This window comes from Rhamphochromis longiceps, linkage group LG16 (assembly GCF_057381845.1).
Source record: "Rhamphochromis longiceps isolate RC_006_pf linkage group LG16, R_longiceps_female_GT1.1, whole genome shotgun sequence".
Lineage (NCBI taxonomy): Eukaryota > Metazoa > Chordata > Actinopteri > Cichliformes > Cichlidae > Rhamphochromis > Rhamphochromis longiceps.
In genome coordinates, this window is record NC_140572.1 from 14254990 (window position 1) to 14276805 (window position 21816).

At 41.1% G+C, this 21816-nt stretch overlaps 1 protein-coding gene across 1 annotated transcript in view; it reads right to left on the bottom strand.

Moving 5' to 3' along the window:
- The window catches only part of ankrd44 (ankyrin repeat domain 44), a 32548-nt gene extending 11420 nt beyond the window's left edge, over positions 1-21128 (bottom strand). The window contains exons 1-15 of the mRNA XM_085385027.1: positions 20585-21128; positions 13518-13601; positions 12268-12346; positions 11787-11857; positions 8653-8853; positions 8074-8161; positions 7723-7865; positions 6787-6999; positions 5756-5834; positions 5550-5664; positions 5375-5457; positions 2431-2494; positions 1908-1976; positions 1329-1469; positions 175-240 (exon numbers count right to left, since the gene is read on the bottom strand). Of these exons, the coding sequence (XP_085241153.1) occupies positions 175-240; positions 1329-1469; positions 1908-1976; positions 2431-2494; positions 5375-5457; positions 5550-5664; positions 5756-5834; positions 6787-6999; positions 7723-7865; positions 8074-8161; positions 8653-8853; positions 11787-11857; positions 12268-12346; positions 13518-13601; positions 20585-20611 (1523 nt within the window). The 5' untranslated portion in view covers positions 20612-21128. The remainder of the gene's footprint in view (positions 1-174; positions 241-1328; positions 1470-1907; positions 1977-2430; positions 2495-5374; positions 5458-5549; positions 5665-5755; positions 5835-6786; positions 7000-7722; positions 7866-8073; positions 8162-8652; positions 8854-11786; positions 11858-12267; positions 12347-13517; positions 13602-20584) is intronic.
- Between the last annotated feature and the right edge of the window lie 688 nt (positions 21129-21816).

A 21816-nucleotide genomic window follows, 5' to 3' on the forward strand; every position in this document is an offset into this window, starting at 1 on the left:
TTTAATCTAAGTATTCAGTCTATTTCATCTCTTTTTGGAGATGTCTCAAAAATGTCGTTTTTGTTGTTTACAATTTCATTTAAACAGATGCGGTTCTACCTTTCAGTTTTTGGCATGTATTGTAGATTTGTGCATAGCTTTGGTCAAATTTCAGTAGATTTTGTTCCCACTCACAGTGCTGCCTCCTTCTCCCTTTCTGCCTGAACGCCTTCACTCTCTGGCTCCAGAGCAACACGACGTCTATGAGGGAGGAGACAAACAGAGGATCAGGGTAAAAATCAGATGGGCGCAGAGATAGGATGACATTAAGTATCAATATACTACATACATACAACACGCATTAACAAAACAAAAACAAAACAGCCTAACTATGTGCTAACACGCTAACTGAACTAATACTGAACGTAAACCTGCAGACCATGCATGACTCAGTGACAGCATCACCTCTGGTTACCATGGAAACAGTAGGTATGGCTCAGCAGGTTTCTTTATGTGGTAACATAGGACAGCTAGCCAGATTTGTGATGCACCATGGAGGGGGTGTGAAGAGCTCAGCTCAGCTCCCAGCCAGGCGCTGGATAACCTGTTAACGTCTGTCTCCACTCATTTTTGTGACTGAGGTAAACGTGGAGGACTCTGCTCAACACATCTACTGAGATGCACTGATAACTTCTTCCACCTTGTGGAAACCCAACAGTGAAATGCTGCTTATACACTGATCAGCATTAGTATTTATCATTGTAATATAGTAACCAGACGTATACTGTTTCTACACAAATGCATGCAGCGTCTTTGAATGCTTGTATTGGTGCATTTATTTCTTCAGCGTTACCGTGACAGTATTAGCCAATGTGCTCATTTTAAACTAGTTGGCCTTCTCCTTTAAATGTTAAATTAACTTTTAAACCAGATGTAGTGAAGATGGTTTAATGTCAATGCAATACTTTAAAGAAATGTGTGAATACAATGTGAAAAAAGGATCATTGCCTGAAGCTTTATTTTAGCAGTACATCCAGCTGCAAACTCAGGCTCTCAAAGGAGCATTCTGCTGTTTTAAAAGCCACAGTGTGCTCAGTACAAAGATCAGAGCAGCTAATAAACAGAGTGAAGCAACAAGAGAGTCACATAGTCCCCCAAGGAACTGTCTACAACACAGCATTTTAGACTTAAACTCAAAATCAAACCGAAATAAAAAAATTATATGAATATAAATATAATTAGATAACTTTGGATTGAAAATGCCAACAACTTGACCAAGTTCAGCATATAAGAAGAAAAAAGAAAGAAGTGACTGCAGCTTTATGTAAAGTTTTTGAATGCTTGCTCACCTTCTATCCAGATCTGAGGCAGCAGCATAGTGCAGGGCGGAGCGCCCCCACTGGTCTGTGGCATTTATGGCAGTGCCACATGCCAACAGAGTCTCCAGACACTGATAGTGACGGCTGGCAGCCGCATAGTGAAGAGGAGTCCTGGAAGTGAGAGAAATTCAAATGAAGACAACAAAAGTAACTTCATTCAAAATGCAATCAAAGGGAAACAGATAAGATAAGATAAGATAAGATAAGATAAGATAAGATAAGATAAGATAAGATAAGATAAGATAAGATAAGATAAGATAAGATAAGATAAGATAAGATAACCTTTATTAGTCCCACACGTGGGAAATTTGTTTTGTCACAGCAGGAAGTGGACAGTGCAAAAGTTATGTATCAAAAATTAGAATATAATCAGAATAAATAAAGTACACAACTGTACAGAATAGAATAAAATACTATATACAGTAGAATAAAATAGAACAAAATATACCATACACAAGAATTTGAAGACCTGCTTTTTTTCTTTCCTTTTTATTTTGACGTTTCTTAAAAAGTTTAGAAAGCTGTTCTCCACACAGCAACATGAAGTACCTGCCACACTTATCTCTCCTGTTGTGGTCTCCTCCACTGCTCAGGAGCAACTTGACACAATCCACATTACTGCACAAAAACACAGAGACGGCAGTTATTACTCAAAATGACGCTTACAGGTGAAGGATTTATGATCCTTAGGCAAAAGGAAAATGTTTGGTTACTGAAAAACATGCAGCATAACACTGAACTGCTGAGCCAGGTTCTGGCAGAGGCTCCTGCCCATAGGGGGCCATGTGATTGTTGTAAGGTCTTAACATAATCAATAAATAAAACATAATCAAATTAATGCCATTAACACCATGACTTGTTCTCATATTTAGACCATCATGCCGAGGCTAACACAGGCACTGGTTTTATTCCGTTACCACAGCAGCTAATGTTATCATGTCCTGGCTGATGTCAGAACACAAATGATTTTCCATTTCTGGAAGATTTTATCATATTTGTTCCACCTGGCAATTTCTCCTCAGACCTTTGCTGCACTGACTATATTCTCATATCTGGAAAGTAATGGACTCACCCTCCGGCAGCAGCAGCGTGGAGGCAGGTCCTCCCCAGCGTATCTGGAGTGTCTATCTGAAAGCCTGCAGACAGGACCGAGTCGTTACACATTATGCTAAACCTCCGACCTGATGGGAGCAGCGCAGGGAAACGAAGGAGGGCCAGACAAGACAGCAGCAGCCATCACAGAGAGAGAGGAAGGGAAGGAGGCGGAGAGGGAGACAGGGGTTAGTGTGACAGGTGGGGAAACGAGGGTTACACAGACGATCATGCACATAGAGGAAAATACAAGGACAGGTTACACACAGAGAGAGCCACACATCTTATCTTCAGGTCAGAGACACATTCAGACAGCCTCACAGGATAAAGTGCAACAAGACAAACGGCGCAACGCAACACAGCTTGAATTAAATGGACGTTTGACACTGTAGGGTGATTAGGATTTTTACAGATACGCAGATAAATAAAGTCATCATCAAATTAATCCATTATTATGGTTCTGCAATGTTTACATGGGACGTTTTAATCAGAGGAAACGTACATTTATTTAGAGGTAAAGCTCGTTTACATTTATAGGGTTCACCTTTTGTCTGCTAATAATCCAGCAGATTACTCTGATTGTTCATCTATAGACATATTCTGCCTTTGCATTAAATATAATGGAATGAAGTAAGCACCACAAAAACTGAACAAAACTCAACAGTCATTTCTTTTTTGAAACATTGTGATTACTTAGTAGTTTCATGTAGGAACTGGGATTTCTTTTGGCACACCACCCCGTGCTAAAGTCACCACGGCACCATGAAAACACCAAAGTCACCCAGTAAAGATGGCGTCCACCATGAAACTGCTCACAACTACGTTTTTTGGAGTAACCTAGTTATTATTCCTGGAGGAGAAATTACTAGTAAATTTTTGGATGCATTTCCGAGAAGGCATTTTCTCTAAAACTGGTGGACTCGTGCTAAAGTCGTGCACATTTCTTTCCATCCTGAAACATTTACTCAGTTTAGCTTCTTAAATATGATCATTTTCAGTTTCTCCTCCGAACTGCTCATTTTAATGTTATTCTTTAGACAAAACAAGCCATGCAAAGTCATAATTTGAAAGAAATTGTGGAAATGAACAAAAAGGCCTTTAAAGAATATTTGAAACTTGTAACGGGCTGTTTCTATAGCACTGAATTATAAGTCTTACCGAGTCCAGGCTCAGATTGGCACAGGCTGCACGTACACGTGTACGCTTTCTTTCACATCCACATGATTATCAGAGTTAGACCTACAATTGCATAGCTGACAGGAAATCACTCTTGAGATCCACGGTATGAAGGATTTTGAAATCCAAGATTTAGCTGTGGGTGCAGCAAACACAGCATTCCTGACCAAACCCAGTACTGCAGCTGCACAACACACAAACACATGTAAATGACTTCTTTGTTGTTCGCTGCAGCAGCTCAGCAGAGCCATGTGAGGAGCCCAGTTTCATCCACACACAAGCGCTGGCGCCTTGTTAAATCATCAAGTTAACTGGAAGCACGAAGAAGTCGGGTCTTTTCTCAACTTTTGTTTAATGAAAAGTTTCTTCGTCTGTTTTCAGAAATAAAAGTTTAGCAGATGATATGAGAAGAAAATTATTTTACAGCACAACCAGCAGATTACTCTGATTGTTCATCTATAGACATATAGATATAAAGCAACACGGAAACTTTCTGATGTAAACAAGATAACTGCTGATAGAGGAGAATTCACAGGGATGCACTGTGTCCGGAGGGAAAATGAGTAATGAGACTGAGGCCTTGTCTTTTCAGGAGCATTGTGACCTGAATTTGGCTGGAGCTGAACGTGCCTGTGCAGAACAACAGCTGGACTCAACGCTCACTGAAGTTACACTCCAAGATGAAATTAAGACAACAGAAGTCCTCAGTCAGCACACTGAGGGCAACGTGCACATACGTAGAAATGCTGACTCGGCGTTCTTGGAACAACAAACAATAGCAAATAATTTCACTTTTTTAGACAAAAGCACATAAAACACTGTTTGTGTTTGATTGACTCAAAATGCTGTTAATGAAAATAGCATCCGTTCATGCATTTTTCATCAGCTGTTGCTAGCTAGTTATTATTTTTTTTCAGAAACAACCAGTTCACCCTCCTCTGCTCTGTAGGCGCTTGTTGAGCAGCTACACTCTGTGCTCGTGAACTCGACTTCCTGTTCTCTGTGGACACGCTGTGATGTAGCTGACGAGTACATATAAAGAATGCTTCCTGTGACACCAGGAAAAAAAGGACCATGTAGTGCAGGCTAAAGACCAACCAATGTATCAGCTGATGTTATCTATATGCCAGTCTATCAATGTCTGCATTTATTTTTTTTTAATAAATAAGAGATGGGAGAAACCTTCTTCAGGGAACTTATGAGTGTTGAAGTTGGATAGTTTGTCCACCAGAGGATGTGCCACATGTTGCCCACACCTGTTTGAAGTCCCACAAACACAACAGCCAGCTGATCGTATCAGGTCAGGCAGACAAATATTAGAGAGATCTTTTTATGTTTTGTACGTCTCAATAAGACGGGAAACATCATAGGACAATATATCTGAATTTTGAATTTTAAATCAGCTGATTTTGTTACTAATGTTAGAAAATACTGGCAATCACCAAGGTCACCACTCAGGTATCAATTTCAGAATACTAGCTGACTTCCTTCTTGTGTTATTGCATTCAGAAAATGTTCAGAAAACATGACCTCTGACATTGAGGTCAAACTCGTCCGAGATTATTATTAGACACACTTATGGTATCAATTTGAGCTTCTACATTGCCTCATTCTCAACTTTTCGCATTTACAAACATTTACTTTATTTCAAGCTTTGACTAACTTTGAAACTGTAGCACCACAGGGCAGAAAATAAGGCAAAGCTAAGTTTAACTAAATCCATCATGCACCATTTCCCAGTTAGCTACCTGACGACAGCAGCTTCCGGCAGCAGTCGGAGTGCGCATTCAAGGCAGCCAGGTGAAGAGGAAACATCCCGTGGACTCCTCGCCTTTGGAGAAAGACATGGGTATCTCTTTATCTGCATAACACGTCATTGTAACCAATAAAATTCTCAACAAGTCAACAAATAAACAAACAAACCTGGTGCAGTCGGCTCCGCTGGTGATAAGCGTGTTGATGAGGAGCTCGTGGCCATAGCGAGCAGCAATGTGAAGGGGAGTGTTGCCATCCTTGTCCACACTGTCGATCTCTCCGCCTGAAACAAAACGCGAAAAAAATAATGACCCAGTGGAGTTAAGGCAGCTTTAAGACACCGCGAGACAAACACAAGCATAAAGAAGTCTCACCGTTCTGGATGAGGGTCTGGGAGCGAGTGAACCGTCCGTGAACCGCAGTCATGTGGAGAGGACTCTTTCCATCCCGACTCTAACGTGGACAGAGAAGAAAAAAAGCTTTCGAATGAAACACGGACTTCAGACTTCAGTGTTTTTAATGAGCACCCTTAGCAGAAGAACACCCCCAAAGCGTAATGTTGCCACTTCTGTGCTCGACTCTGGGGACGGTGTTCTTTGGGTCACATTCAGTATTTTCTAGAATATTTTTACATTTCGTAATCCTCTCATTCAACATTCTAGAATCCTGGTAATATTTATCATTTAACATTCTGCAACTTCCCTGTTGCCTTTGGTGGACAAATTATGCAACATCAGCACTCATAAGATAACTGAAGGGTATTTCTCCTGTCTCTGCTTTACTTTGCAAAATTTAATTAATCAGCAAATAGCCACAGTTCATTTATTTAAACACTTTAAAATCATTTTCAAGAAAGCCCAAAATATTGACTAAAAAAGTTTTTAGCTTTAGCATTTAGCATGTTGTACCAACTAGCATGTCCACAGCATGTCTTTATCCTGTCTTCCTGCTCTCACCCCAACCGGTTGCAGCAGATGGCCCCGCCCCTCCCTGAGCCTGGTTCTGCCGGAGGTTTCTTCCTGTTAAAAGGGAGTTTTTCCTTCCCACTTTCGCCAAAGTGCTTGCTCACAGGGGGTCATATGATTGTTGGGTTTTTCTCTGTACGTATTATTGTAGGGTCTACCTTACAATATAAAGCGCCTTGAGGCGACTGTCGCTGTGATTTGGCGCTGTATAGATAAAATGAAATTGAACTGAGCTGAACTACTCGAACTGTCGACACAGACACTTCAGGTTCAATTGCAGCAGCACTCGTTTACCACAGAATACTAAAACACCTCTTAATGTGTCTAAACTTAAGTCTGTATTTTTTTGTTCCATAAAAATAAAAATAAACATCACCATTACCCTCGATATACAATAATAGCTGGGCTCCAGTCTTGCCAGTAACTATATTTCTCTGTACCTGTACATTGACTTCGGCCCCATTGTTGACCAGGAACTCCAGGCAGAGCGCTCCGTGTGTGGAGGCAGCAGCAAAGTGCAGCGGGGTGAAGCCTTTGTTGTTGGCCTGGCTGACATTGGCCCCATAATCAATCAGCTCACTGACAACAGCGTCCTGACCATTGAAACAGGCCACGTGGAGAGGCGTGTTTCCAAATGCATTGGGCTCATCTATCTGTGGTCAGAGAAAACAGAAACATATAAAGACTAGGTAAACTCTTTCAAGGTGCAAAGGGAAAACGGCACAATCAGCTCAACGTGACTAGTACTTGTCAAATCAGTTATAACTCCATTAAAAAGCAATAAAGCTAGTAAAAATATTTAGGGCATATTTGGGTTAGATAATAGTTTATGTTTAGATAAAAGTAATAGACTGTATGCTTATGCTATATGCTAGCTAAAAGAAGTGAACGAAATGGTTCACTTACTGAGGTCAGCAGCATATTTCTGAGGTATATAAGAATGAGCTGGCTCTAACTTGTGAACGATGCAATGAATGCTGGTCATGTTAGGATTGGTCTGTTCACTCAAGAAGGGACTGTCTGTCTATCTCTGTAGGGCATTCTGAAGTAAACAAGCAGGCGTATGAGTGACACGCAGAAGGAATGTTTTGAGGATTTCTTTTTAGATTCAAGGAAAATCTGACTATGTATCCTTTTTTTCCCTCTTTTATTTAGTTAGTGGTAGTTTTCACATTGAAACAGCAGAGCTACAGTGATGGCATTTTGAAAAGCTGGAGTGGGATCTAACTACTCTCCACAACATCCTCTCTACTGTGAGGGATCACTCGAAGCACTCGGAGTGAAAGTAAACTTCTGAATGTATTTTTGTTTGCAATGTGGACTGTTTGAAAATTAGGGACAAAAGCGTGTGTTTACGTGGGTGTATGTGTCCTGACCTCAACAGATAGGTTGAGCAGGTGTTTGACGACGGCAATCTGTCCACTGGAGGCTGCCGTGTGAAGCGGAGTGTATCCTCGTTTGTCTTTGCAGCTGATCTCTGCGCCTTTGTTTACCAGCAGGCACACCACATCCAAGTGACCTGAAGGGGGATTATAAGAAACACTGACACTCAGCTGATTGGTCGTCCTTTTCACCGAAGCACTGCTCCGATGAACCGCTGATGTCTTTGTAGACCTTAGAGGTTGTTGTTATGTTTTTGTTGGTAGGTTTTTGTTATGTTTGGACTGGTTTTCCATTTCCTTTATCTCTGTGACATGTGCTTAACAACCTTCACTTCTGTCTCTTACCCATGAAAGCTGCCCAGTGCAGAGCTCGGCCATCCTTTTTATCAAAGGCATTGATGTTGGCTCCTTTAGTGAGGAGAAGGTTTACCATCTAACAAATAAACAGAAAGGACATGAGAAGGAAATATTAGAGGGAGGTGTGCGCAACAGGATGTGTGAGCGGGCGGGTCTTTTTATAACAGCATTGTAAATCCATCTCATCTCTCAGCCCAGTCGCCGCATAAACACACCGGAGGGCCTATCGAGCAGAAATGAAGGCACCGTCCATTCAGCTCCGCTCCACAAATCTGCCGCCTCTCATTGTTAATTTTAGATCTGGCACGCTGGTGAATGATTCTGTCTAAGATGAGGAGTGCTTCAAAACGCACAGCCCACTTAATAATCCCAGTGACACAGCTGCACTCGCCCACCTGTTTCCTTCAACCAAGCTATTCAACCAGAACAGCACAAAGGACGGTTACGTCACAGCCTGTTTATTTGTGAACTGCAGTGTGAAGTGCAACCGAATGCGGCCCCACTCTGCAGCTTACGTGCTGATCATTTACTTCCAGTGCTTAAAAAGACGGCTCCAGGCTGCTTTACCTCAGTGTGGCCGTTGAGGGCAGCGTGGTGGAGAGCAGTGCGTCCACCACGATCTGACACGTTGACGCTGCTCAGCAGTGGGATGATGATCTCAGCGCATCGCAGCGCGTTATTCGCTGCTGCGACATGCAGCGGCGTCTGCCAGTTCTTGTCCCGCGCGTTCACGTCAGCAGAGTGGCGGATCAAGACTCGAACAGCCTCCTGAGGAAGAATTTGGAATTTTGCACATACCTGAATCATGTGACACCTGAATAAATGCAGTCCAAGCCTGCAGATAAACTGATCAGTCAACTGATATCTCAGAACATTATTTAACTAATGAAAGTAATGCCATTAAAACAGGGTAAGCTTCCTCTTTGTAAATCCCCTCCTGACTAACGTACTGAGACAGTTTTTACTTCAGCTCTTTTCTTTAGCTAGCGCTATCTAAGTGGTGCTAATCTTTGAAATGGGAGGAATTTTTTTAAAGTGGCTTTGAAACAAATAAATAAAGAGTTTTCTTGTAATGATGTGAGTTTATAGGTTTTTTAACGGAAGACACTCCCACTGAGATGTCACATGAAGCTCCGCATAGGCATCAATGATTTTACAATTAGCCTTAATGTTCTAATTAATATTAAAATTATCAGATATTATTTATTCTAATCTTTTTAGTATATTCACCTCATTTAGGGATTTCCTCATACTTCATGCTGTTGTTCCTATAACAGTATTTATTCTCAGTAATCAGCACATCAGTGAGAACACAGTTAAACCTGTAACACGTCCTAGGACTGTTTAACATTAACTGAGCAACATATTTTCTGTATATACAGCTGTGCAAAAGTCTTGAACCACAACTTATTTCCTTATATTTTGCTTTCAGGGAACCAGACTTGGACTACTTAATCGAATTAGAAGAAAGTACATGATAAATGGACCGATTCTTACATAGCGCTTTTCTACTCTACTGGTCTGCAGTACAGGGGCCCCACAGGGAACTGTGCTGGCACCGTTCCTCTTCACCCTGTACACTGCAGACTTCTCCATCAACTCCCCACGCTGCCACCTACAGAAGTTCTCTGATGACTCTGCCATAGTCGGCCTCATCACAGGTGAGGACGACTCAGAGTACAGACAGTGGACTCTGGACTTTGTGGACTGGTGTCAGCAGAACCACCTGCTGATCAACGCTGGGAAAACCAAGGAGTTGGTGGTGGACTACCGGAGACGCAGACCCACCACACTGACACCGGTGAACATCCAGGGAGTGGACATTGAGATAGTGGACTCTTATAGGTACCTGGGTGTTCACCTGAATAATAAACTGGACTGGAGCCACAACACTGATGCTCTTTACAGGAAGGGTCAGAGCAGACTCCACCTGCTGAGGCGGCTGAGGTCATTTGGAGTCCAGGGAGCGCTTTTAAAGACCTTCTATGACTCTGTGGTGGCATCTGTCATTTTTTTACAGTGTGGTATGTTGGAGCAGCAGTTTATTGGCAGCTGAGAGGAAGGGGTTGGATAAACTCATTAGGAAGGCCAGCTCTGTTCTGGGATGCACCTGGATCCAGTGCAGGTGGTGGGAGACAGAAGGACTCTGGCCAAAATAACATCTCTGATGGACAGAGTCTCCCACCCCATGCATGTAAATGTTGCTGAACTGCAGAGCTCCTTCAGTGACAGACTGCTGCATCCTCGATGCATGAAGGAGCGTTTCCGCAGGTCCTTCCTCCCTGCAGCTGTCAGACTGTACAATCAGAACTGCTCCCAACAAACAGATGTTTACATCTGCGCTGTAACTGCAATAATTTAATCAACCAATTCGCACTACAACCTGCTTTACCTCTTATCTGTAGTTATTTTTATTTCACTTAATAATAGTACAGTACTCTGTTTATAGTAACCATTATCCTTAATCTAAATATGTAAGAAAAATTGTGTATGTTTCTGTTCTGTGTCCTGTGTACTGTTTGTTTGTATATGTGTCTTTCTGGCTGCTGTTACAGCCAAATTTCCCCTTGTGGGACAATTAAAGGATTATTCTGTTCTACTCTGAGTACTCAAAGCACTTTACACAACTTGTACATTCACTTGAGTACTTTTGGTGTCGAACTCCTCGAGGGCCGGCGTCCTGTAACTTTTCCATGTGTCCCTGCTGCAACACAGCTAAATAATATTAGTTGGTCATTAGAAAGACTGTATAGAACTGGACTGCAGGTGGCAATTCAGCCATTTGATTCATGTCACAGCAGCTCCTGAGTGAATGAATAAGGTGCAATAAAAGTACTTTTAGAAATACATTTTTTCTTTAAAACTTGCACTTTTATTTAAATATACTTGAGTAGGGTTAGGTGTCAGGTGTGTTGCAGCAGGGACACATGGAAACACTTCAGGATACCGGCCCTCGTCATTGTCATTCCTGTGCTTACTATCTAACATTCATATGCATTCATACTCCGATGGATGCATCGGCGTTAGCATCTTGCTCAGGGATATTTGGCATGCAGACTGGAGCAGACTGAGATCGAACCCCTGACCTGCTCTACCACCTGAGCTACAGCCAACCCCAGAAGCTTGCCAAAGAGAGCTCAGGCTATGTTGGTGAATTAGGATGTTCATTCCAGACATTGACTTTCAGCCTTGTAAGAATTGTACAAACTCTGCTTTATCCTTACAAACTATATTTCCCTGGTTGTTTGGTCATGTTTCAACTTCCCATTTCCCTGGCAAAGAAATGAGGGGTGGATCAAGACTTCTGAACAGTTGGAATATCTTGCACTTAAATGTAAAGACAGTGATCAGAATTTGAAAATAAAGTTAATCTGTCACATAAATACATACAGTCTAATAAGCAAGAGCTTGCTAAAACTCTAACCACTCTTAACGTGTACATATAAACCCATGATACTTGGTATCTATAAATGGGCACACAGCCAGTGGATCCTTCAGCTAGTCCTGCTATGATGAATTACCAGTATGGATACTGGGAGTTATGCAGCCAATGAACTGCTGTAACCCAGATTCCTTAAGATGGAGAACAGCGTGAGTTCTGGTTGAGACCTGAAAAGAAAAGTCATCTGTCTGCTTTCATGTAAAACACACCGAGGTTCCCTGACTGCACTGCCTGTGTGTGTGTGTGTGTGTTTTTTCACCTCACTCCGAGATGCAACAGCGCGATGGAGAGGGGTCAGCCACATGTTATCTTTGGCGTTGACACGTGCCCCTGCAGAGCAGAAACACAGCATGGCAAACACGGAAAAGATGTAACTTCACGTTTACAAAGCACTCTGGAAATTTCCTCACAGCTCCAGGAAACACCAGCCTTCCACTTCCATCAACTAACATGAGCCTTAGATGCATCCATACGGTGATTACTTTCACCAGAAAATGATGAAGCATATTGAGGGCGACAGTCAGGACGCTAGTGGCCGGGCTACGTAAAGTTTTAGCCAATTTAATATTATCAAAACAATGTAGGGGTTTGTTTGTGTGTTTGTTTTTAAATTGGACACGAGCTAACTGTATTTTATCTGGGATCCTTTAAATGTCATAAAGCTCCACATCTACATTCATTCAATAAAAAACAACAACAAAAACAGCTGAAATCTGCAAGAAAGACGTGGCGTGTTTTACCCGAGAGGATGAGGAGTTCGGTGATCTCGCCATCGCCCAGGAAGGCTGCTGCATGCAGCGGAGTGCGCTTCTCTGCATCCTGATGGAGGAACAGTGGTGCGTTATGAGACAAGTGACCCTCCCACATATGAGCACATGTCACACAGTTACAGTCCTAATTGTCTTCTGGCAATTTTCCCTCTGTGATGGTTTCTGTTATCTGCTTGTATGACTTTGCGGCTGTTTGGTCGAGTCTCTGTGGTTGTTGTCGTGGGGGGGGTTGCCCCTTTGTGGTCGTTTCTGTGTCTCTGTGTGGCAGTTATATGTGTCTTTATGTTTCTTTGGGGGTGTTTTTTGTCTATGTGTGGCTCTTTTGTACATGCTTGCAGTTGTTCTGCATTTTTCTCGAAGGCAAAGCCAGTCTGCACAGCAACATTTAGAGCGCTCTGTGGAGTTTTCCTGTAAACACAAAAGCCTCGGTTTACATTTACCAAACATACAGCGTACCATCAACAGATGGATCTGATAACGAAATCTATAAGTATTTAAATCCAGTGCTATTTCCATTCATGCAGCTGGTATGAGGTCACAGATGAGTAGAGGATCAGTGACCTCGTGCTCAGAGCGTCTCATTGAATAAATGCCCATCACACTGGCTGAGTGGGCTGACATAAGCAGAGAGGACAGCCCCGACATGTGTTGTGTATTTATACCCATATGAGCAGATGTGTAAATAAACACTCACCCTGAACTCTGGTTTTACTGATTCTTAACTCGGAGCCCTAATTCCCTCATTCTAAAACAGGAAGTGGGGGTTGGAACGAAGAAAAAGGTGGTTGCCACCGAGTCCAGTTTTATTTCCCTAAAAGCTGACTTTGGGCAAAGGAAACTTTTTCTGCACTAAAACATGCACGCTTACAGACGATGGCGAGAACACAAGTGCTTTGTGTGAATATTTGTGTCCTGGATGAACAGAGTTATGGTGAAACCACTTAAATTAGATTGATATTCTTTATAAATTCAGCACATGCAGGGTGAACTTTTTATCATGTGTCACTTATACACATCTGTCATGTTTATAAATGTAGAAACCAAGAGCTAAAAAAAAAAGAGCTCACTCTTCCTCCACTTCACAGCAGCAGCCAGTGAGGTAAATACCTGCATACAGTTTATTTGTGAATACAAACCATCTGCTCTGTGGAAAATATGAATAGGTGAGTGTTTCACATGCACAGAGACAGAATGCCTGTTTGGTGTACATGTGACCATACCAGAGCGTTGATGTCTTCAGACTTGTATATGAGCATACGGATCTCTTCAGAATCTCCACTGAAGATTGCCTGGATGAGAGGAGGCTGTGGGGACGAGAAAGAACAGTCACGTGACCACTACGGCCGTTACAAAAGGCTATGATCCTTCCCACGGTATGAAGTGCTGCCTATGTGTGCAGTACTTAAAGCTGCAGCGTGTACAAAAACTGCAGACTGTACACAAAAGAAATGCAAGCCTTCCCTTACTTCTTATATCTCCCGTTTCTCTGTGAGACAGAGAAACTACTGTGGAAAATTTTTGGTAGATACACATCACAAAAATAAAAAAGGGCTCAGTGTCTCCGATGCCCCTATTATTCTTTTCAGGATGAGAGAGGTGAGGTAAATACAGGCCCAAACAGCAGATATCAGAGGCTTTTGAGGAATGCAAAAACACAGAAAACTGGGACAACATGTGGCGGACTTAAAGGCCAGTTTTTAGGTTCAGGTTCATGCAGGTTTTGCTAAACAGTATTAAAGCCAAATATGTTCTTTAAATGTTTGTATTAAATAAATAAATAAATTTAACAATCAAAATTGTCACGAGTGAAACAGCAGCCAATGTCCAAAGGCAAACCCTGAAAAGGAAGATTCTGACAAATTAGAACAAGTTCTGGTTCTTTGGAAGCAAAGTATGGGAATATCATTTTTCCTGATTACATTTCTGTTAACGATTAACCTGTTTTGAAACAAGCATGGATTAAATTCTGAAACACAATCATGATCTATGCACTGACATTATATAAACTCATGACTTTTTAAAACTGTACCTCTATTTTCTACTTTAGCCTATGAGGATTGCAGGTAATGTACCCAGTTTAGGTTCAGTTTATCTCATTCTGCTTAATCTATTAAATTATCAGCTAGCTTTATTTTGTTTAGGTTATTGTATCTAATGTACAATAACCTAAACAAAATAAAGTCATTATCACTGGTGTTATACTATTTGGGCTAAAATAGCAGGTGATGTTAGCTTGTTCAGGCTAGCAAAGGAGCTAACTATTCTTTTTTTTAGGCTAGTATGTTATGTTGCTATGATATCATTGTCATAGCAACATCAGTAGCAGGTTAATATCATTACAAAAAATTTTAAGCATTAATATCTAAATATGTTTCTTTATTGTTATTTTTATAAATTATTAATATTCTGAAGGCGGCAAATTTGTATTGGAGAACAAGAGTAACAGGATGCTAAGGACTACCAGTTTTTAGAAAATGATTTTTTTTAAAGACAACAGCAAATGCTCCCATTTGAAAACGTGAAAAACAAACAGATATAGCTCCTTTACTTAAAAAAATACTAAAAACACAATTACAAATATAGTCAAAATGTCTCAATTTAAAATTTTGCAAAATTGAAACCGAAATGTAGATGATGTGTAGATTGTGCTCAATGTGTTATTTATGAACCAGGCTGAGCAGAGGGAGGCCTCACTTCACTTCCTGTGCGTTTCTGCTACTCCTGCCTCACTTCCTGTTACACAGTCTCTCCTTCTCAGAAACCTGAGAGAGGAACCAACCACAGAGAAGTTTTTCACTTCTGCTTTAAAAAATACAGCACGCCACAACACTTCTTCCTCATCTGACTGTTTCATTCCCCTGAATGTAATTTTGCTGCAGCATCCATCATCTCACTCACTGCTGAGAGTGAAGGCAGACACGTGTGCACAGCATGTCGCAGGACTGTAGCTGTTACTTTTACTTGCAGTACACAGGAGTTGCTTTTCTACCACACTAATGTTTAAAGCTGCTAGTTCAGATCAGATCTAATGTGTAACACTGACAGAGTCACACAATAATGTAAATGAGCTCATCTATGCTCGTTCCCACACTCACAAAGTTGCAGTGATGGAGTCAGGATTATAGGCATATTTAGCTCGATGCTTAGTGGCTGTAACAAAAACACTCAGCTGGCATCTCTCAGGAGTTGGCTGGTACTGCCACAAGAAGGCAACGATTCATAGGATGTGTCAGGGGAATACCTTAGTAGAAAAGCTAGTGTCCTCTGTTGGGAACTCTAGTAAATAAATCCAATAACTCAGAGAAATGCTAAGTGAGAAATGCAGTGAAGCTTGAGGAAGACAGGTTTAGACAGGAAATGACATCAGGACTTGGCTTTCTGCACTAGTCTTCCTGGTATATCATCCCCACAGGCTATTTCAAACACAGGAGCTCATTATTGCAGCTTGCACACACACACACACACACACACACACACACACACACACACACACACACACACACACACACACACACACACACACACACACACACACACACACACACTTCCCATTAGCCTTAAGGCAGAACCAATGTGACCAACATCCCGTTAGTAACCAATAACAATGAGAAAATGCTCTTCAACGTGCAGTGTCAGCCTGCCGGTAACAGTCAAACATATTTGGCCATAACATATGCCTTTTTGTGTTAAGGATCTAATAATTATATATTTTAAATAAAAAGTCACACTTCTTCTATTCTCAAGTTCAAGTATGTCAACTGTTTAAAAGGCCCAAACTCTATAAATCAGAGAAATCGAACACGTGCTCACACAAGAGCTACTAGAAGAAAATTTTTGCAGTAACTCTGAAAGCTGATGAATATTTTTACTACTTTTTTGGTGGTGACTACAGACCAAAGAAAGTCAGTGACGTTCAGCAGTTTCAAGTGACTACTGGCAAAAAAACAAAACCACTAGTGCCTTGAAGTAGGCATGTCCCAATATAAACCTATCTCAACTTTGAGGTGTGCAACCAATGAGACTGCAGAACACATATGACTCTGTAATAAATACTTTAAAGGTTCTCCATTCACTAAAATTAAAAACAAAAGACAATGTTGATCTCTTTAAATGTTACTGTTTTATGACATCTACACCTGGTGTAATCCTCTACAAAGCCTGGATTTAACAACAGGTTATAGGGATGCGGGAGATGTTTTTAACACTAGTTACTAGTCAGGAGCCATTGTTGTTTGTGGAGTAGCAATGCTTCCAAAGGCTAATGTTAGCTTAACATTTATGAAAGCACCTGACCTTATTTTTCTTTGGTCTAAATCAGTAATTAATAGAACCCTGTTTGGGCCACAAACAGCAGAAGACGTGGAAATTCACTGAGCTTTATTTGTTGGTGCAAAAATGAAGCCAAGATGAAAGTTCCTTAAACCTAAATTCCACGTGAAGGCCAAAGACGTGGTTGCAAGACGACTAATGTTGTCCAGTTTAGATTCATCAATCAGCTACCATTAACATGTTTTGGCTTGTGCTATCCTGTTTAAGCTAATGGAGTGCTGCTTCTAAAAGCAAGCTGGGTCATTAGCATTCAGTACATGTGTTTTTTGGGGGAATTTCTGAACACTGATTTTACTAATCGTGAACAAGAACCGAGTGGAACCAGCTATTAGAACCTGAGGTTCTGGGCCGGTGCAGGACAATCCTCTCTCCACCTTATACTGCACAAACATCCTGCATCTGATTACCAATGTTTTCATTCCACTGGCATCCTCCAAACACACTAGCAGGCTAATCTGAAATATATGTGCTCTGCAACAATGCCTTAATTTCCGCTGATGCCTGAGGTAACAGGCCTCATACTGGCTCAGTCTCTTCTCCTCAGGCTCAGTGGCACACTTCAGACTTCCTCAAACAGTGAAAGCGTAACAAGTTTCGTTTTGTCCTTGTAATTACCTGGAAACGTTCCTTGTAATTTCCTGAACACGATCCACTATTCAGCTTTGTAAAGACAATCCTATGGTTTGGGGCTAATTATAAAGAAAGTTGAGAACGTTTTGAAAGTTGAGTTTAACACGAACAATTACGTATTTGAAAAGGACAAAATCGTTCCTATTTACTTCTGTTTGCAGTCATTTTTAAAGAGGTCTCAATGTTTCACCTGCTTCAAATCGTGTGCACATCTACAACAGACACATAACTGTGCTTTGGCACAAAGTCAGAAGTCAACGACTTCCTGTACTTCCTTTGTGTTCTGCGATGAGTTTTTTTTTTACCCCACAGAGTCTTTCATTTCCACGCACGCACAAAAAACGAGAGAGAAAAAAAAAGTTGATGTTTATTCACAAACACATCCGAGGAATTTTAGACATGACGTCAACCTCGGAATCAATTCAGCAGATGACAAGTTAAAAGAGACGTTACAGCAGTGGGATTGTTATGGTACCCGCTGTTGATAAGCCCGGGATGAAAAGAAAAAAGTTTGAGGCATCCAGTTATCAGGCATCATCAGCATGTCTGAAAATAACAGGAAGTGCTACACTTCTAGGTCATACACACAGACACACACACACACACACACACACTCTGACAGCAGCCCTTGCTTCCCTCAAGACATATCTCACATGGCCACATGAGAGCTCTGCAGAGAGATGCTGAGTCAGTTAACGTTGAAAAAAAATCTTAATGTGAGATTGTGAAGGACCTCTGAGGGTCGTGATTCTCAAAGTCCTGTTTTAATAGGTGGTGTTGCTTTTGAATTTTTATTTACAAAATCACGTACTTTTACACTTCCATGCTCACATCTGCTCAGAGAGGTGTGTATCTGTGCTGCTGCCCACAGAGAGATCTTTGTAGTCACTGTGTATCTCTTCATTTTCTGCCCATATGTAGCTGGTTGTCTATGTGCAGCCATCATTTGTCTATTTGTAGCTGTTGTGTGTCTTTGTTATCAACAACTATCTCTTTGTAGCCAGTAAGTGTCTCTTTGTAGCAATATTGTGTCCTGTAGCTGTTACAAGTTTCTTTGTAGCCTTTAAATGTTTCTTTGTCACGTTTGTGATTCTTTTTGTAGCAGTTTGTCTAATTGTACTTTTTAACCAGTGTGTGACTGTAAAGTAACATAACAGTCGCAGACTGTGCCCGAGTTTTAAATGTAAATGTTCAAATTTATATTTCTCTGAACACCTTTAGGGCTGCTTGTTTATGACTTGTTTAAATAAAAATTCTTATTTTTCAACCTCTGCTGAAGAGTACTGTACACATCATGTCAAGTATGTCTCCTTGGGACAATTTAAATTTTTGGAGTTGGAGGTCATTTTGGAGGTCCTTCACAAGGAATCTGAAACATTACAGCACTGCTGACATACAGCCAGTAAGCATTTCTAACATTTTCATTGTGGGGCACAGGTACAGGGACCATACAAATGCACTCTTTGTCAAAATGCAAGCTATTAAATTCCAAGGCTTGGTGCAGCTTAAAACAGCGCAAATAATGTATAAAGTAAGAAATAAATTGCTTCCAAAAGAAATCTGTAAATTGTTCATAGAAAGAGAAAGTGGGTATAACTTAAGAGGGAAATGGAATTTAAAAATACAAAGTGCTAGAACAACTTTAAAAACTACGTCTATCTCAATTGCAGGAGTTAAATTATGGAACAGTCTAACAGAAAAGAAAGTAAAAACATAAACCAGTTTAAATTAAAATATAAAAACCTAATTTTAAATAAGTATAAGAATGAAGAAAACAGGGTTAACCCAGGACGGTAACGTTGCTGGAAATGCTGTTTCAGTTCTTTTTGGGGGGGTTTTTGTTTGTTTGTTTGTTTTTCCATAACTTGTGAATCTGCAAAGTTACACATTCTGTATTTTTCATATGAAAGAAACTATACTGTGGTGGGGTTTGCTTATTTCTTGTTTTTGATTTATGTATGTTTGTTTTGTTTTGCTTTATTTTTGTTTCATATGTTGTTTGTTTAATTTAAGACTAAAAGAATTTGCTCGATTTGTTGATATCTTGAAATTAACAAGAGCCAAACTGATAGCTGTGAATGACTTCAACTAATAATTCAAACCTCAAATTTAGTCTGTGTACTTTAAATTCAAAGAAAAAAGAAAAAAAAGAAACTGTGGTTGAAAAATTGAGTTTCAAAAAAATGGACAGGTTAAAATCATTTTAATATTATACTGAATAATTCATCAAGTAAATATTTCAGCCAGAATTCTACATAAAAATTGTCTGATTAAATCGCCTTCAAAGTAAAATATTCTCTAAGCTCCTCTTCGACATGTTCAAGGTGAAACAATCAGTCAATAAACAGAAAAAGAATTTCTTTAAGAAAAATTTTAAAACAATACCCACTGAACGAAGATTTTAGCTTTTTCAAAGACAACTTTAAATTTTGCGGTTTAATTACAGAGCACAATAGCTTCTGATTATCAGCTAGTTCATTAATTCACAGTTTACCACTGAACAGATTAGAAAAGCACTATATAAGAAGAAAAGCAGGATCTATAAGAACAAAAGACATACTTGGCTTTTGTTCATTTTTACCAAGAAGCAAGTTTAATAAGTCAGTTACAGATTAATTACACTATACTGTGTGCACCAAAATGCACATTTTATATGAGTGTTTTTAAAAGATTTTAAATGAAATGATGATAAATCATCTCATGGGCAAAAGATGGCCCAGAAGTAGAAGCAATACAATTTACATGGGCTGAGTGTTACTACTCTGCAGGCTTTCAGAAACTGGCCAATGGGTTTGAAGGCGGACTTTTAGGGAGGGGACCTTAAAGAGGAAGGAGCTGAAGCAGCCTGATTCAGACAGGTTGCACTGAGAGGATGCATAAAGAGTCAGTGATCCATACTTACAACTGTGAACTGTGCGAGTCTATTTTAGCAAAGTCCAAGAATACAAAGCTTGAAAGTATTGTTTTCAAACTTAGGGGCCTTCCCTGGGACATACTCGGGTACTTTGACTTCAACACAGTAGTTACTGAAGACATTAACAGCTTACAGGAGGAAACAGAACAGGAAATGTGAGACAGATGAGCTGTCACCATTTTAACGACATTTACAACAAATAATAAGGCCATTTTCTTTTTTTAGTGTTATGCTAATTTATTGATAGAGTCCTGTGCCCAATCTGTAGGGAAGGAATCTATTTTATTATTTTCTAGGCTGTATAAAACTAAATAGCACAACATGTGCTACTGAAACACTTTCCTACCACACAGGAGGAGAAATACTGTGCTTCTGCAGGTCTGGAAGCTAAGCTAACTGGCTAGCTGGTCCTACCTGGTCGGCCAGTTTGAGAACAGCCATCTCTGGGTCAGCTCTGGCTGCACATCCACTCCCTCCGACACCGCAGCACCATGCACGGTGCGATGCTGAGCCCCGCTCCGCCTCTCCTTTCTCCGCTCTTCCCACGGGACTTGAGGCGACTAGGTGTAGCGGTGTGGCTTTGTAGCTCTCTAGGAGTCTCACGGGCAGACGCTGAGGGTGATGGAGGCCGGGCCGAGCACCAGGGCCATCAGCCCCGTTCCACTGACGCTATCTGCGGCTACGCTGCTGAGCACAGTCGGCCGCGCGGAGTCGCTGGGAGGCGGGGAAGCAGGAACGGCTCGACCGACCGGTGTAAACAATCCACATTTATGGCTGCTGCTGCTGATCTTCTGTTGATGCTTCTGCAAGAATATTCCAAGCGTCTCTGCGAGCTGTACACCGCCCACAGAAGGCTCTCTATCCCCCAGACTGCACAGCCTGTAAGCCTCCCAGAGAGGCAGCCAGGGTGAAGTCAGCTGAACGGAGATCACACAGGAAGTTCGTGCTTGTCTCTTTAGATGCAGAAGTGGAGGAGAAGCTTCCTCAGCATCAACAACAAGCAGAATACCCCTCGCTGCTGCCATCCACTGGATACAGAGAGAGGCCGAAGCGCAGTTACACGATCCAAAAATAAGTAACACAAAGCATGAAAAATGAATGCGTGTAAAGAGAGATGGCTGTGATGACTGCAGTGATGTAGGTTATATAAAGACGTAGTGTAATTTTCATTCCAGATATTTGTTCATGAATTAGTCCCACTTCAAGTGACAAATGTAATTTCTGATAAGATGGGCAGACATCAAGCACCATGTAGACAGAGCAGATTGTTCTTTGTGGACTAAAACCAGTTTAATCCATCCATCCTGCCTGGGAGCTCCATATTCCACATCTGCTATCCATCCTCTGCACATGTTCATACCATCTCAGGCTTGCCTCTAACGCTGTCTCCAAAATGCTCAATCTAAACTGTCCCTCCGATGTACTAATTTCTAATCCTGGTCATACTGAGATGAAAACTTTAACGTCTTCAGCTCTGCCACGTCCAGCTTGACTTCCCATCTTTTTGTTAGTGCTACAGTCTCCAAAACACACTACATGGCAGCAGGTCTCACTACCATCTTGTAAACCTTCCCTTTCACATTCATCTTCACCCACTCCACTTTGTTTGCACTCTCTTCTATACACTTCATTTCACTTTTATTTGT